This window comes from Lampetra fluviatilis, chromosome 1, assembly GCF_964198595.1.
Source record: "Lampetra fluviatilis chromosome 1, kcLamFluv1.1, whole genome shotgun sequence".
In the NCBI taxonomy this organism is placed as follows: Eukaryota; Metazoa; Chordata; class Hyperoartia; order Petromyzontiformes; family Petromyzontidae; genus Lampetra; species Lampetra fluviatilis.
This window is the reverse complement of record NC_136275.1, coordinates 38386915-38401762: the sequence shown is the minus strand read 5'-3', so window position 1 is coordinate 38401762 and position 14848 is coordinate 38386915. Positions and strand designations below refer to the sequence as shown.

General features: G+C 53.6%; 1 protein-coding gene across 1 annotated transcript; it reads left to right on the top strand.

Moving 5' to 3' along the window:
* Positions 1–247: 247 nt before the first annotated feature.
* Positions 248–7144, top strand: ZDHHC4 (zDHHC palmitoyltransferase 4). Its single transcript, XM_078862306.1, has 6 exons — positions 248–868; positions 2346–2416; positions 3883–4061; positions 4983–5108; positions 5780–6027; positions 6465–7144. The coding sequence occupies exons 1-6, from the start codon at positions 773–775 to the stop codon at positions 6945–6947; spliced, it is 1203 nt and encodes a 400-aa protein (XP_078718432.1). The 5' UTR covers positions 248–772; the 3' UTR covers positions 6948–7144.
* Positions 7145–14848: the final 7704 nt, after the last annotated feature.

Below are 14848 nucleotides of genomic sequence, written 5' to 3'. Positions count from 1 at the left end.
AATGGATGACAGAAGACAGAATGAATGGTTGAGTGAATGAGTGGGTGACTAAATGAATGGGTGAGTGGGTGAGTGAGTGAGGAAAGGGGGGGGCACGCACGGTCCGCGTCGCGACACGTGGCTTTGCCTTGCAGGGGGCATCCGGTTTCTTGCGCGCGCCCGCGGGGGGGAGGGGTCAGGGGTCAGCACTTCCGTTCAGACGGGGGGGGGGGGGCGTGGGGGGGATACGCGCAACACGTGACGGCGGAATCACAACACGGAGGCGAGGTTACACAACAACAACAACAAACAACAACATCCACAGCGTTATGTATTAGGTACTTACCGCTAGTTATTAATATTAACAAGACGGCTGCGGTGACGAGGAGAAGGAGGAGAGGGGAGGAATTGGACGTTGACTGAACATTTGTGGGGGGGGGGGAGAAGAGCTTCATAGCTCATCGGATTCCTCCACGAGAAATATTCTGAATTGAGAGGGGAACGGCTGATCGGGAAACGCGAGCGGGGTGGGTGGACGGCTTCCAAGAAGAGAGACGAGAGGGGTTAGACGAAGAAGGGGGGGGGCATCACAGGATCACTTAAGGGGATGGTCAACGAGGTGAGGAGGAGGTGAGGAAGAGAGCGAGATTCCAGGAGGTACACGGACCCCACACGGACCCCAGACAGACCGGCCTGGCGGTGAGAGAGGGAGGCAGCGAGGCGGGACCTCTCCCTGCCGGCCGGAGTTGACCCCCTCGGTTCGACCCCCTCGGCTCGACCCGGGGTCAAGTCCATGGACGCGCTGACCCTGCTGGGGGTCTACTCGGGGGGCTGCTTCCTGCTCGTTCTGCTCGTGCTGAGCGGACGAGGCCGGGGCTGGCTGGACGCGGTGAGTGGGGACCACAGGAGGCATCGCCACCCACGTCCCCCCACCCCCTCTTCAATGTCCCGGCAGATGCTTTGGGGTTGGCCATAGCTGCCTCGACTCTACAAGCAGCTATTTGGAAAGGTCGACGAGCTCTGTGGCTGTCCACCAAACGCGATATGTGGGGTGACCGCCACGATGCACCCCCTCGGATTTCAAAGTCGTTCCCATTCAATCGAAGCACAGCGACGAAAAGCCATTGATCACGTCAATGGCTGTCAACAATAACAACCGCGACCAGATCGATACAACCCACCACCGCTAGACACCACTATCACACCACCCCAACCGCGACCTCCGATACTAATTCAGTAGTTTCAAAGCCTGCGGGTTACTCGCAGTTGCTTGACATTGGCCCCCGTGTTGAGTCTCCAACAATCTCTACTTGACATCCCCACACCACCTCACGATCCAACCGCCCACGCGTTAAATGTCCATCGTCTGTGCGTGCCGCATGTATAACTTCTTTCGCGCCGTACGTAGCCTTGCCACGCTAATCGGAGGCGCGGGGGAAGGACATCAACCTGAGCACAAAGAGCAGTTCGAACGAAGCCGAGGTTTCAATCTAGACGACTTAAAAGTGCATAACAGCTCCGGTGGCTTTTTCTCGTATCGGAAGGAAGAGCGTTCCAGACGGCCACAGAAGCGCGCGGGGTGGTGGGCAGCGAGTGATGAGAAGCCGTGCTGAGCCACCTTGCCGATTTACAGTTCCATTCTCGCGCCTGGCAATGTGTTCTATCGGATTATGACGTTTATTGTGAAATTTCGGTCACAGTTCCTATGATTCTAGATTTGAAGCTTTCGTGACTGCAAGGATTCATACTCTTAGGTTTTTTTTCGGTAAAGTCACGTAGGCCAATCGAGATCATTGTTGGATGGGCGAATGAGTGGCGAGTGAATTAATGACTCAGGTGAGTTGGTGAATGATTTAGACTGAGATTATAAACGACTAGGGGAATGAACAAGTGTGCCGGGTGAATTAAAAGGTGAGTGAGTGAAATCAGTGACTTTTCCGAAAAAACCTAAGAGTAAGTTCCTATAATCACTGTTACATTGCTTTTATGGCTTTATTTTGGTAATTTCGAAAAGTTTTTTGGTTTGGCCATGTTTGTTTGGTACGGTACGGAGTTAGACTGATGGCCTTAATCTAAGTTGTCTTGTGGTTGCTGTTGTTGTTTGACTTGCATCCCACTGGGATTTTTGCACACAGCGTTGGTGTACGGTGCTTTATCTAGAATATTTTGCTGTCTTTTCCTGGATTTTCTGTTTGCACACAGTCACTTTAAGATGTTTTCTCGTTTATGTTTTTGTTTTTTGTTTGTTGCGGTTGCACCCGATTCAAGAGCCAAATGGCTCACAGGGCTAAACCAAATAAATGACATGAAAAAATTTACATGTATTGGCATGTCTGGGTGAGATCTTCCCGCGTTCTGTTTTGCAGGCGTCTCGATGCGTCCCCGCGCCTCTGCACTCCGCGGTGACAAAGGTCATCGACCACCTCTTCAACCGCAGGTAACCGCGATGGCCATCGCAGGGGTCGGTGAAAGGAGAAGGCAGTTGTGGTGTGTGGAGATGTGGAGAGTCAATCACCCACCTAAGACACAGATCCCTCCGTGCAGCCTTAGCAGATTTTTGGGGCAAGTGCTGCTGTTAGCGAGCACCTATAAAGGCCGGGAAGGCGCACGAGGGGGGGGGGGGGGTGGCCAACACCACGCCCGACCGCCTTTATTTCCCTGGCGATAATGTTTACACATCGCACCAGGTACTCATTTGAGGCTGGATCGACCTAGGGGAGGTCCAGGACCGGTTCAGATAATCGTCACTGGTGTTGACTGTAAGCGGGAATCGAACCCGTGTCACAAGTGTCGTAGCGCTAACCGCTGCCGCTCCCCACAAATCATCCACCGTTATCGTTACCACCAACACTGGCGCAGTCCTTACGCAGGTGTAGTACCGTCGAATACAGATCGACACCCGGGGTTGAGGCACACTGATGTTTATTTACAATAAGCACAGGGGACACGTAATACTGGAGGGGGTAACGGCCCCCTCACCCGGATAGCTGGGAACACACGGCTATCTACCCTAACCTGCCTCTTAATCCTCCAATCACTGGGCTAGGGGAGGCTGTCTGGCCCGACACTGGTGAGTCGGGCTACGGCACCCGGAGTCCCAGAGTCCTAGCTCTGATTCACGGGGCCCCGCCGCTGGCTCGGTCCTGCGCGGCCCTTACAAGGGCGGCGTTCCAGGGGAGACCAGGGCTCTCACTAGGCAGTCTTCAATCTTCAAGAGTTACCAACACATTCTGCCCCGAGCCCTCCGGCTCATCCCCTTATATCTTGAACCCCTCCCCGCTGGGGTGGGCCCTGTGCGGACGTCGTTGCGAGCACCCTCCCGTGTGCTCACGAAGCCCCGCCCACTGTGCTAGTTTCTCATACGATCCCATACATATCACCTCTACACATATCTCCTCCGTAAGACCCCTACACAGGTAACCATTTGACTTTTCCTCCCGTGTCATTGGGCAATATGAGGCATTGACAAGAATAAAAGTGTACGGCCTTTTTTAGACAGCCCCCATGATCAAATAACCCGGGATGCTGCCGATCTCGTATATCTCAGAAGCTAGCAGAGTTGTGCCTGGCTGGTGAGTGCTTGGACGGGTGACCATCAAGTGCAAGTGGTGTCACTGGACAGTGGGTACACGTGTTGGGCAGGAGAGGGCAGTGCAGCAAAAGCCAATGTTCTGTACGGTACATGGAATTTTTCGCAAAGCTTCACAAACCGACACGGGCCAGCGTGTTGGACTGTTACCATGCAGCCCCTACGAGCCGTACGGTAGCGTGGGGAGGCCCTTATCCAGCAGTGAATTGACATAAGGGCTGTACGAGGTACGTGAAACGCTGCATGCTTGTGAAGCCGTGGTGGAACTGGCCGTGTGCTTGATCTGCTGCCCATGTGGATGGAGGCGAGCGCAGGTCGCGGTTCTTCGTGTGGTTGCATGCGGCCTTGGAGGCGGCCGTGGGTCTCGAGTACTGGCTGGAGGTGGCAGGGCTGTGCCACCAGCTGGCGCTGCCCTCCGGTGCCATCGCTGCCCCCTACGCACTTCTCGGCCTCCACGCCTGCTTCTTCTACCTGTGCTGCACTCGCGACCCGGGTCCGTGTACGCATCCGTGTGCCACGTCGGTTTCGCCGACGCGGGGGTTCTTTAATTGCTTGCGATGACCTTTAACAATACTGAGCTTCGACGGTCCTGGCCCTCTCGTATCAAGCACGGTAGCATTGATCGTATCACTCGGTTATTGACAATCTCATGGGAAACTGGACAGTTATACACAGAGCAAGGCTGTTCATCTGGTGTCCCACAGGCCACATCTGGCCAATGAAAGGCTCTTGGAGTGGCCCACTGAGGGATACAGATTAGTGGGAAGAAACATAAACAAGTGGTGGTGTATGTGTGTATGTTAAACTTATTTCGCACCAAACGTAGCCAAGCGTGCTTATCGGAGGTGTGGGGGAATGACAAACTAAACACAAAAAGCAGTTTTAAAGAAAAAAATGTAAATCTAAATTTAAAAGTGCATAGCTCTAGCGGCTTCCTAATATATGCACATGTTCACCCCTTTTGTCCACTGCTGGATGAGGGCCTCCCCAGGCCATGCAGGTGATGAGGGTATTTTGACCGTAATTCGCCACGCTTTTGCTGCAATGCCCTCCTGTGAGGTTTGAGATGAGAGAGAGCTGTGGACAAGAAATACAGATTAGTGAGATGAAGGTGAGCTTAAACGGGAGGTGAGAAACCTGGAGACAAGGTACACATTAGTGTTCACGTGTACGGATGTCATGACGTCACGACACCGTGTGACGTCATAGCGTCTGTACCAGTGGCATATGATATAAAATGATCCGCCAGCGCACACCGGTTTTATTATGCAGCCTACTTGGAAAATGTGGTTGAGGAACCCTGCCCTGATGCATCAGTCACTGTGTACTCCAGTGTGGCATGTAACGATTAGATGTGCATGCCGGTTCACAGTTTGTTGCTTTGTGTGTGTAATTGGCGTCATTGCTTCTCCAGGCACAATCACTCAACACAACCACGCCAAGCTGAGAGCCGTTTACCCGTACGATGGAAGGCTCTTTCTTCACGGCCGCGTCTGCCGCACTTGTCATTTTGAAAAGCCGGCGCGATCCAAGCACTGCCGTGAGTAGGCGACCGCATCTCACCAGCCTCCTGTCAATCTACTGCTGCTGGGTGAAGACCTTCCCGCGGGGGTTGTGAGACCATAACATCGCCAGGCGGTTCAGCGTGGGTCAGTGAAGAAGCGGGGGCTCTTGACCGGCTCAGTTATCACTCACCACAGATGTTAGTGGTGACTGGGAATTGATGTCAGATTTGTAGGTTTATAGGCCAGTGATCTCACCACTGCACCACCACTTCCACTGCAGTGCTAATTAGTGAACACGTAAATTAGTTTTTGCAACTTAGACCATTTCTTTTTTGTAACTATTTAAAATTTGAAAATGTTCCTCATTTTTGTACTGCTCTGTAGTGGATGGCACACTTTGCAATCAACTCCTTGAGTTCAATTCTCGTCCACTTTTAACATCAGTGGTAAGTAACATCTAAACCGTGTCATTCGCTCTCTCCCCTTCACCAACACTCACTGACCACATTACCGAAGTGTGGTCAGATAACCCCCACAACCCGTGCGGCATGTAGAGGCACTCATCCAGCGGTAAGATCGACCAAAGGGCTGGTGCATGTGTAAACGCTGAACTTTAATCGCATCTTTGGGACACAAAGCCACACCAACGCAAGACCCTCCGCTGCCCTCCCAGATATCTTCGCTGTCCTTCCCCTCCCACCCGCAGGTGTCTGTGACCGCTGCGTGCACCGCTTTGACCACCACTGCGTGTGGGTGAATGGCTGCGTGGGCGCGGGGAACCTGCCCCTCTTCCTCGGCTACCTCCTGTCGCTGACGGCGGCGGCCTCCTGCATGGCGGCGGTGATGGTGGCCGCGCTGCACCGGGCCGCCGTGCTCTCTGGCCTCGTCCAGGAAGGCTCCGTCGGGGGCCTACACGGCGAGATGCCGTCGCTGCCGATCACCGACATCGTTCAGGTGCGCTCGCAGCATCCCCATAGTTCCTCATTTTACGTTGTTTGTCCTTGTGCCCAATGTAATCCCCATTGTGCCATCGGTGTCATGTCATGGGATGAAGAATCCATTAGAATCTGTTGAGAAGCAGTGCCACCTCTGTTCTAAAAAAAATGGCACCACATATGCGTATTCTAGAGAACTACCTTTGATAACCTTTGTGGACCACACAGTTGAGGGCAGCACTTTCCCACCTGCCCTGCTACTGATAGTATGCTTGGGCAGCTGTGAGGCTCTTTGGACTCGAACCCAGCATTTTAATGGTACCAGCTCAGCACCCTGAGCCAATATTCAGTGGGCCTCTTTACTCACACTATGGACACGTGGTTTATATGCTCTGCAAAGAACTCTTGTCACATGGCAATCCAGATGTATTATTTGGGAACCCTGTTTCTGTACAGTTGCTGTTCCTCAGCTTTCCAAGGCTGGTCTTCACCCTCGGCTTCCTGATCATCATCTCCGTGCTGCTTGGGGGCTTCACGGCGTTTCACCTTTACCTGCTGCTCATCAACCGCACCGCCAACGAGTGGCACCTGGCGCGAGGCTGCCCCTCTGCAGCACGGCCGCCCCCCTCCGCCGCTGCTGGAGACGTCCGCGGTGGCGGAGCTGCGAGCACAAAATCCCAGCCTGGCGGAGCACCGACTCGAAATGCGGACGAGCTGGCGGATCGTTCACGGGCGGAACGTTCACGGTCGGACTCTGAACCAGGGCGTGACTCCAAAGCTAAACGACGGATCGTTCGACGGCAGCGCAGGGCTCAGCTGGCAGGTCCTGCAGGAGTTCCCGCAGGAGGTTATGAGGATCTGCTCCTGGACGATCGAACGAACTTCTACTCCAAGGGGTGGATGCGCAATATTTCAGAGGCGCTGTGGTCCCATGTATGAGCTGCTAATAGCGTGATGCCTCCCCCTGTTGCACAGCGAGTGTTTTGAACAGTTGTTACGTCCAACAGTGGTTCCTATTTAGCTCACGAATAGTTGTGCGTCATCCGGCAGAACGGCAATGTTGATGAGCACAAGGTCATTTAAAAACATCGCATATGAAAACATTACCGCTTTGCAAAAAATGAACCTCGAAAATAAAAACGAATTTTACAGTGTCATTTGTCACGTGGCTTTTGCACGAACATAGTACCATGCTGCTTGGTGTCTGGGATAGTTGTGCTGCTGCTACTATTTAGTGTGGTACGCGGTAGCGCCTCTAGCGCCTACAGGATTCATGTGACCCCATTGCACATCACGTATATTATTTGAAACGTTAATTCTTACACAATTCGATTCATGTATCGTGAGCTTGAGAATCAATTGATTCATCGTTACACCCTGAACCAGCGGTGGCCAACCGGCGTTTCCCAAGCTGCATGCGGCTCTTTAATCCACCACATGCTGCTCTATCAAAGGGGCATAACGTAAGAACGTACTTTCACAGTAGCAAAGATTAATGAATTTCTTCCATGCTGTGCTGAAAACTATCAATATACACACACTTACATATGCGCTTGGTTCTTTTCACAACTCGTGGGTACTTTTTGACCTTTGGTCTGTGACAGGTTGGCCACCCCATGCCCTAAACGCGGTCTGCGTTGCCGTCTTGACGATGTGCTGCTTATCGTAAGATTTCTCTTAAAATCCTGGCGCCCTCACCATTGCGACTAAATGTCGCAGACGTCACGATTTTTATATTACAACAAAAATTACGTAATGAAGATGAGCAGCCGTGAAGATCGGAACGGTTACTGTGAGCTTAAGAATCGATAGCTTCGTCGATAAATCTTTGCATCATACGACCCATCACTCATGATCAACCCCACCGTTTATCTTCCTGGATTTGACCTGCCATGTAGGTCACGGTCCCTGCCCAGCAGGTTCCCTTCCGTCCAGGGTCCGTGTGCAGCCAACCACCGCACCTGGAGCCAACGTGGCCACAGCCCTCTCGGTGGATGTGTCCAGCGACAAGCCCCGAGCCGATTCGCCGATGGTCTCGGGGGGGCCCCTCCCCTCTCTCTCTACACCGCTGATTTAGCGGTTGCCACCCGGTTACGCAAGAAGGGCACACGTTAGTCATCATAATAACTGAGGCCTCTTCATCATAATAAGTTGATGTTCGCGTACTTGTTGCAACGCATAGGCTATTGTATGGCCGCTGTGCTTGTGCCTTTGTGATCTTTACAGAACGCCTCGAGTACTGCAGAACTGTCTGATGGTGATGTGACGAGTCCCAGACTGAGCGTCGGGCGAGTTCCACGTACAATGTGTGCAATGGAGTTCTTGAACGACAAGGATTGCGTGTTGGGTTTACTCGATCCATGGACAGCTGGAACGGGCACTTGGGTCACGCGAGCGAGCGAACCTGCACGCTGCAAGCGGAGCGGCTACAGTGCCCGCATTTCTTCTCGGTCGGAAACCGGACTCGGGTGAACGGCCTCCCATTGCCGCGGTGGAATTCAAACCCGGGGAGCGCCCTTTTAGCGGCAAGCGGGGGGGGGGGGGGGTGCGGGGAGAGGCATGAAATCACATGGCTCGCCAACAAAAAAAAATAATGCACAAATGAGTGTCATTGTGACGGGCGGAGAGGACTCCGCCGGTCGCCCTGCGCCCGTCTCGCACAATGGGGGGCCCTGTGTCGTGAGCGGGTACGCAGGGGCCACGGCGCTGACAGACGGTAATTGCAGACTGCCGGTGCTGCCGAGAGAGAGAGGGGTGGGGGGGTAATGGTTCCTGGGATGAGCCGTGGACAACACCCGTTGTTGAAATGGATGTCACCTAAGCCGTAAACGGCACGCGCAGCCGCTGCGGTCGCCACGGCGCTGCGTCGTTCCCTTCGGACGAATCGCCATGGAACGCGTCCGATTTTTTTGTCAGAGCTGGGAAGTTAAAAGCGGCATGTTGAGCCTGGTTTGGTGCTTAGCATGGTCTGGCCGCCGTACACAGAAGGTGTTGTAGGCTGGTGCAGGCTGTGTTCCCAGCAGAGGGCAATGCAGCAGCAGCAGCAGCCGTTGCGATGCGCGATGCTTCGAGGTCTCTATGCTCCCTGTCTTCAACCCGCACCGGGCAGCGTGGTGAAATATGGTTAAAATAACCCCGACTACCTGATTGGCACGGGATGGCCCTCATCCATGCGGAGTTGCATGGAACAGCAGCGAGAGACAGTGGCGCACACATTGATCAGAGAACTCAGTCGGGGCAGGACACGGCGGCTGGAAGCGATGATGGTCGCTGGTTGTGACAGAATAGCGGGCAAAGGATAACACAGGAGTGAGACCGAGCAATGATATCGTCTGTGAGACCGAGCAATCATCTCGTCTTCAGGTGCTAGATGGATGGTTTCATCTTGCGATCACGAGAAGAGATGGCACTGGGCCGAGGAGACCTCGTTCAGCAGTGGCTCGATCGTGGGTGATCATGATGACTACAGTCCACAGCTTTTTTGTTTAGTTCAAGTGAAGGAAAGTGGCTCCGACTTGTCGAGATGAAATTCGTGGTGGGGCAGAGGGAGAGGGGCGAGAGAGAGTATAGTAAGCCCCCCACCGCACCCCGATTTGCAAATTGTTGTTGGAGACAATAGCCACGTCTGCCCCCCCTCCCCTACTCCCCCTTGTGTGTGATCACCCTGGGCTCAGCGCCAGCTACACCTCTCAATGTGCCTGGCTCTAGGCAGTCAGCAGGAGTGCGGAGGCGATGGCGTGGTGGGGGGGGGGGGGCACGGACGTGGTGGGGGGTTAGAGGGGGGGGGGACCTCCCACGGGGAGATGGAACAGCGATCGCCCCTCGGACGGTAGAAGGCGCTGCTGCTGCTGCTGGGGGGGGGGGGGGTCGTGTCCACGTGTGCGCAATGATTCCCGCAGTCCCGTGCCCAGAGCTGGGACTGCGCACGAGACGCGGTGACACCACGTGACGCAGGGGTCGCTGCGCTCACGACCCGAGCTCATTCCGTGCCGATCCGAGACTGCGGGACGCTCCGTGGGCAGCAGGAGGGCAGCAGCAGCAGCAGCGGAGGGCAGCGATTGTCCCCCACCCAGCCCCCCCCCCCCGCCCCCCCGCGGGGCATGGGAGGATGAAGAGCGCTGAGCGGCCAGGATTCATCCCAGGAGCGATGTTGGACGCGCGGCCAGAGATGCGGAGAGACCCCGCGGCGCCCGTGAGAGATCCTCGTCGTCTTTAACAAACTTCTTGTCGTGCTGCAAATTGTCGACGCTTGCAAATCTTCTAGGTCCTGAAAAATGTTAAACATTTGTTCTGCGATACTGCGGTGGCAATGGCGCACATGTGCAAATGCACATGGTCCGTTTTTCGTAGATTATGATCCGAAAATTAAGAAGGGCAATTGCCCGAAACGTCGCCTGTTATATATAAGTTACCCTAAAGGCGGTCTTCTTGGAAAATGCGTTCAGCTGTTGTTATTTGTTCTCGTGTCGCGCGCTCTCCGTGTTCACCAAACTACTACTCACACAGAGCGCCGATTCACGTGCGCGAATTGTCGCGGGGCTAGAGGGAGGATGTAACTGCATCCGCAGTTGACTTTGATGATGATGATGATGATTCTCACGATAATATAGATTAAGCTGCTGCTAATTGGTTCTTTACCCTTCTATCTGGCAACAAAACTGACACCTTTTTACAAGGAGTCATGTTTGCATAGACCGCAATACCTGCAGTCATAATACAAACAAAAGAACATAACTCTGATAATGTGCACTGTCCTTAAAGTTGATTATCAGAGTTATGTTCTTTTGTTTGTATTATGACTGCAGGTATTGCGGTCTATGCAAACATGACTCGTTGTAAAAAGGTGTCAGTTTTGTTGCCAGATAGAAGGGTAAAGAACCAATTATCATATTTTTACTGGCAAATGAGGTTCCCATAGTGTAAGCTGCTGCTGTTGATAACAGTGACTGATGACAACGTGACAGTGATCATGCTCATGATGTCGCCACATTACCTTGCTGATCTCGTCAAGGAGGATGAACCATCACGTAACTCCGGTCATCATCGCAGCCGCAGCGGCTTTTGGCTGACCATCGAACAAAGGCGGTGGTCACCGCATCGCGAACTTTCAGATGCGCTTCTGCGGCCGTCTGGAACGCTCTTCCTTGCGATATTAGGAAGCCACTGGAGCTATGCACTTTTAAATCATCTAGATTTAAAACTCATTTTTTAAGAACTGCTTTTTGTGTTTAGTCTGTTGTCCTTCCCCCGCATCTCCGATTATCCCGGTTGGCTACGTACGGTGCAAAAGAAGTTCAACACGTACTTACAGTGCTGCACGTGATGTATTTGATAGTAACGATGAACATTGACAGTGATTGTTATTGCTGATCATTCCGCTGCTGGTGCTCCTCTTGAGCATGACGATGATGAGTTAAATCATGTTGCCGCTGGTGATGGTGAAGATGATGAACGAGACTGATCGTCACTGATGATGCCGCTGCTACCGCTGCTAATGATGATGACAAATTGTCACTGATAATGGTGATGATGGGTGCTGCTGATGATGATGATGGGTGCTGCCGCTGCTGATGATGATGATGGTGATGACAAATTATCGCTGATAACACTGTGTAACAAAAAAAATGTTCCTGGGTAGTAAGTGTTATTTCCTAATTGCTTATGCCTCAAAAGTACAGAAAATAACTCTTATTCCGCACAAACTTTGCGTTTGTGACCAGGACAGTGATATTTTGAAATGTACCTATTTTCAATGAGAAAACGTGTGCATTTGTGTCTTTCGTTCACATAAAGTCCTGGTCACAAAAACAAAGTTTGTGGGGAATAATAGCCATTTTTTAAAAAACTTTTTAGGCATACACAATTAAAAATAACACTTAGTACCCAGGAAAAAAAATTGTGTTACATTGTGTAATCGCAATGATCGATGCTGCCGCCGCTGCTGCTGATGACGATCCTGCTGCTGCTGATATTGCTCCGGTCGCTTGCCCCGGTAGGGCACAGACCCCCTTTGCTCGCGCTGCTGTGGAGTGGGGGCCTCCCTGGGGGGGCTGCCTGCTCGCTGCGGGAGTTCCCGGTGTGGCCTCCACGCGCTCGGTGGGGCGGCTGCCCTTGGCCTCCTCCTCCTCCTCGCGGCGTGTCTCGGACTCCTGACGCTACTCGGGCCGCGACGCGGGGAGCCCGTGGAGGTGAGCGCGCGTGGGATATTACCCCCCCCACGCGCCCACCACCTTTGACTTTGAGTGAAACATTAGATGTTAGCCCAGTGTTCTTCACTAATTTTCAGAGGTTGGGGGGGGGGGGCAATTTCGCTGATAAGATGTCATCAGTGTTAGGGCAGCCCAAACATTTGAAACCATTGGGGGGTTGACAGCAGCACGATGATGATGGTGGTGATGGTGGTGGTGTTTTCACATTTGTGTCTTATCGGGGGCCGGACGTCAGGGGCCGCTCTAAAGGCCACCAGGGGCTGCCAGTGGCACACGGCCTTTGCAATGAAGAACGCGGCCTTCGCCCTTTGCTCATAATTTCTGTCCACGAGGGGCTGGTGGTCGGAGCCAATTGGAGGGATAATGTAAACAGTAAATATTCAACCCCGAAACTATGTTATTATTTTACCAGGTAAGGCCCACTGAGCTATATAGCTGCTTTGTTTAAAAAAGCTACCTGGCTATCACAAATGATAGTTATTGTGTGGACATTTATATCAGCCAAATACTCTAAACGCGTGATATTCATTCTAAATGTAGGGGGGGGGGGTAAACCGGAGGACTCACAAATCTCCAGGAGATGTCGCAAATCTCCAGTAGATGTCACAGATCTCCAGTAGATGTCACAGACCTCCAGTAGATGTCACAGATCTCCAGTCGATGTCGCAGATCTCCAGTAGATGTCACAGATCTCCAGTCGATGTCACAGACCTCCAGTAGATGTCAGAGATCTCCAGTCGATGTCACAGATCTCCGGTCGATGTCACAAATCTCCAGTAGATGTCACAGATCTCCAGTCGATGTCACAGATCTCCAGTAGATGTCACAGATCTCCAGTCGATGTCACAGATGTCCAGCCGTCTCCCCCGCAGGTGGCGCTCTTCCTGGTGTTTGAGGACACGCGGGGCCGGGACGTGAACGAGACGATCGTGGTCAGGAGGGACGAGGAGGTCGTCACCTTCCACACGCTCGGGTCCGCCGAGCAGTCTCACTGCGCGCTCTACGACTACCACAACGTGAGCTCACGCCACGCAACGGGGCAAGTGGGGGGCTTTGCCTCCCCCCCACACCGCACTCCCCCCCCCCCCCCACCAATTAATGCATTTTGGGCAGCCTTCATGAAGAAATTTCATCTATGAATCATGAGTATATGTGGAATCCGCACTCGTTATTTTTGCACAAAGGCTATCAGGAAGGCGCTGTGTTTCACTTCTTTGCAGTAGGGGGGGGGGGGGGTGTCTATGATCGCCACGTGTTCTCCAAATCAATAAAGCAAGAAAGTTGAGGGTGGTCTTTCCACTTGTGAAGAATTTAGACCACAAAACCCCTTTGGCTCCTGGAATTCTGACCGGGACCTTTCACGTCCACTGGGAAAGCAGAAGACGCGAAGCAGTCACAGCTCACACACTCTCGCACGATTAACCAGGGCGGCCGTCGCTCTCGCACCACGAACCTCTGTGCCACGCGGCAAATGCGCTAACGGCTCGGTCATGTCCCATCCAGCAGTGGATTGCTCATGACCTATAATAATTATAATAACGACAAATCGAACAACAACAAAAACTCATGAACATGTCCCGACTCACCAAACATCCCAATGCAGACCGAAACCTCGTGGAAAAAGGCCTTTACGCCTTTCTTGGTCAGCAAATGTCATCATTCTATTACAACGCAATTATTCATGGGATGTGGAGTGGGGGGGGCTGGATGAGATGAGCGTCCCTCCCCCCGCACCTCCCCTGAGTGGGGGGGGGGGTTTAGACCCGGCCGGGTGTCTGTGCTCGTCCGCGCGTGTCGCGCACTGAGTGAGGCTGAATATTCCCTTTCCCCTAAGTGACAGCCGCACAAATAGGGCCGCGCATTCGCTGCGAGGCGACGCCACTGTCACCATCTCGCGTTCCTGCAGCGGGGAGCGTGGGGGTAGGATTACCCCCCCCCACCCACCCACTACCCACCGGCCCTCAACCTCCCGCTTCCCCGTAGCAACGCGAAACTCGAGCCGGGCCGAGCCACTGTGGGAACGGCTCGCATCGACCCGCACCACGAGTCCCGTTCCACACGCTCCGACAAATTGGTTACATCGACTCCACCACGCACGGAGGGGCTGGGGAGTCTCGGAACACTGGAGACCCCCCCCCCCTGGGACCTCAGCAGGGTCTCTGGGACGGTGACCCCCACCCCCCTTCCTTCAGCCCCGAGTCTCAGGCCGAGCGGCTCAGCTCCATCGCGAGCCGGACATGCACCTGCCCCCCAGGTGCATGTCCGTTCGTGTCTTTAAGCGTTGTGGAGCGGTTGTGTAGCGGTCAGCGCGCTGCGCTACGAACCTGGCGACCCGAGTTCGATTCTCGCTCATGGCCAACGCCAGTGACGATTACCTGCACAGGTCTTGGGCCTCCCCTAGGTCGACTAAGCCTCAAATGAGTACCTGGTGCGGTGTGCAAACATCGCCACTGGGAAGAGAAAAGCGATCGGGCGTGGTGCTGACCACCCATCCCCTCGTGTGCCGTGCTCGCTAACAGTCTGTCAAGGCTATACGGGGTGGGCGGGGGGGGGATCTTTTTCTTTGATTCTGAGCGGCTGGTCTCACGTGTCTGTCTCCGTGTTCCCCGTGGGACAGGGTCTCGTGTGGGT

Bases quoted from the DNA above. Each gene is read 5' to 3' on its own strand.
- ZDHHC4 (XM_078862306.1), top strand. From the start codon at position 773: ATGGACGCGCTGACCCTGCTGGGGGTCTACTCGGGGGGCTGCTTCCTG. The intron at 4,062-4,982 runs GTCCGTGTACGC...TTGCTTCTCCAG, and splicing joins GTGCTGCACTCGCGACCCGG to GCACAATCACTCAACACAAC. The intron at 6,028-6,464 runs GTGCGCTCGCAG...GTTTCTGTACAG, and splicing joins CGATCACCGACATCGTTCAG to TTGCTGTTCCTCAGCTTTCC.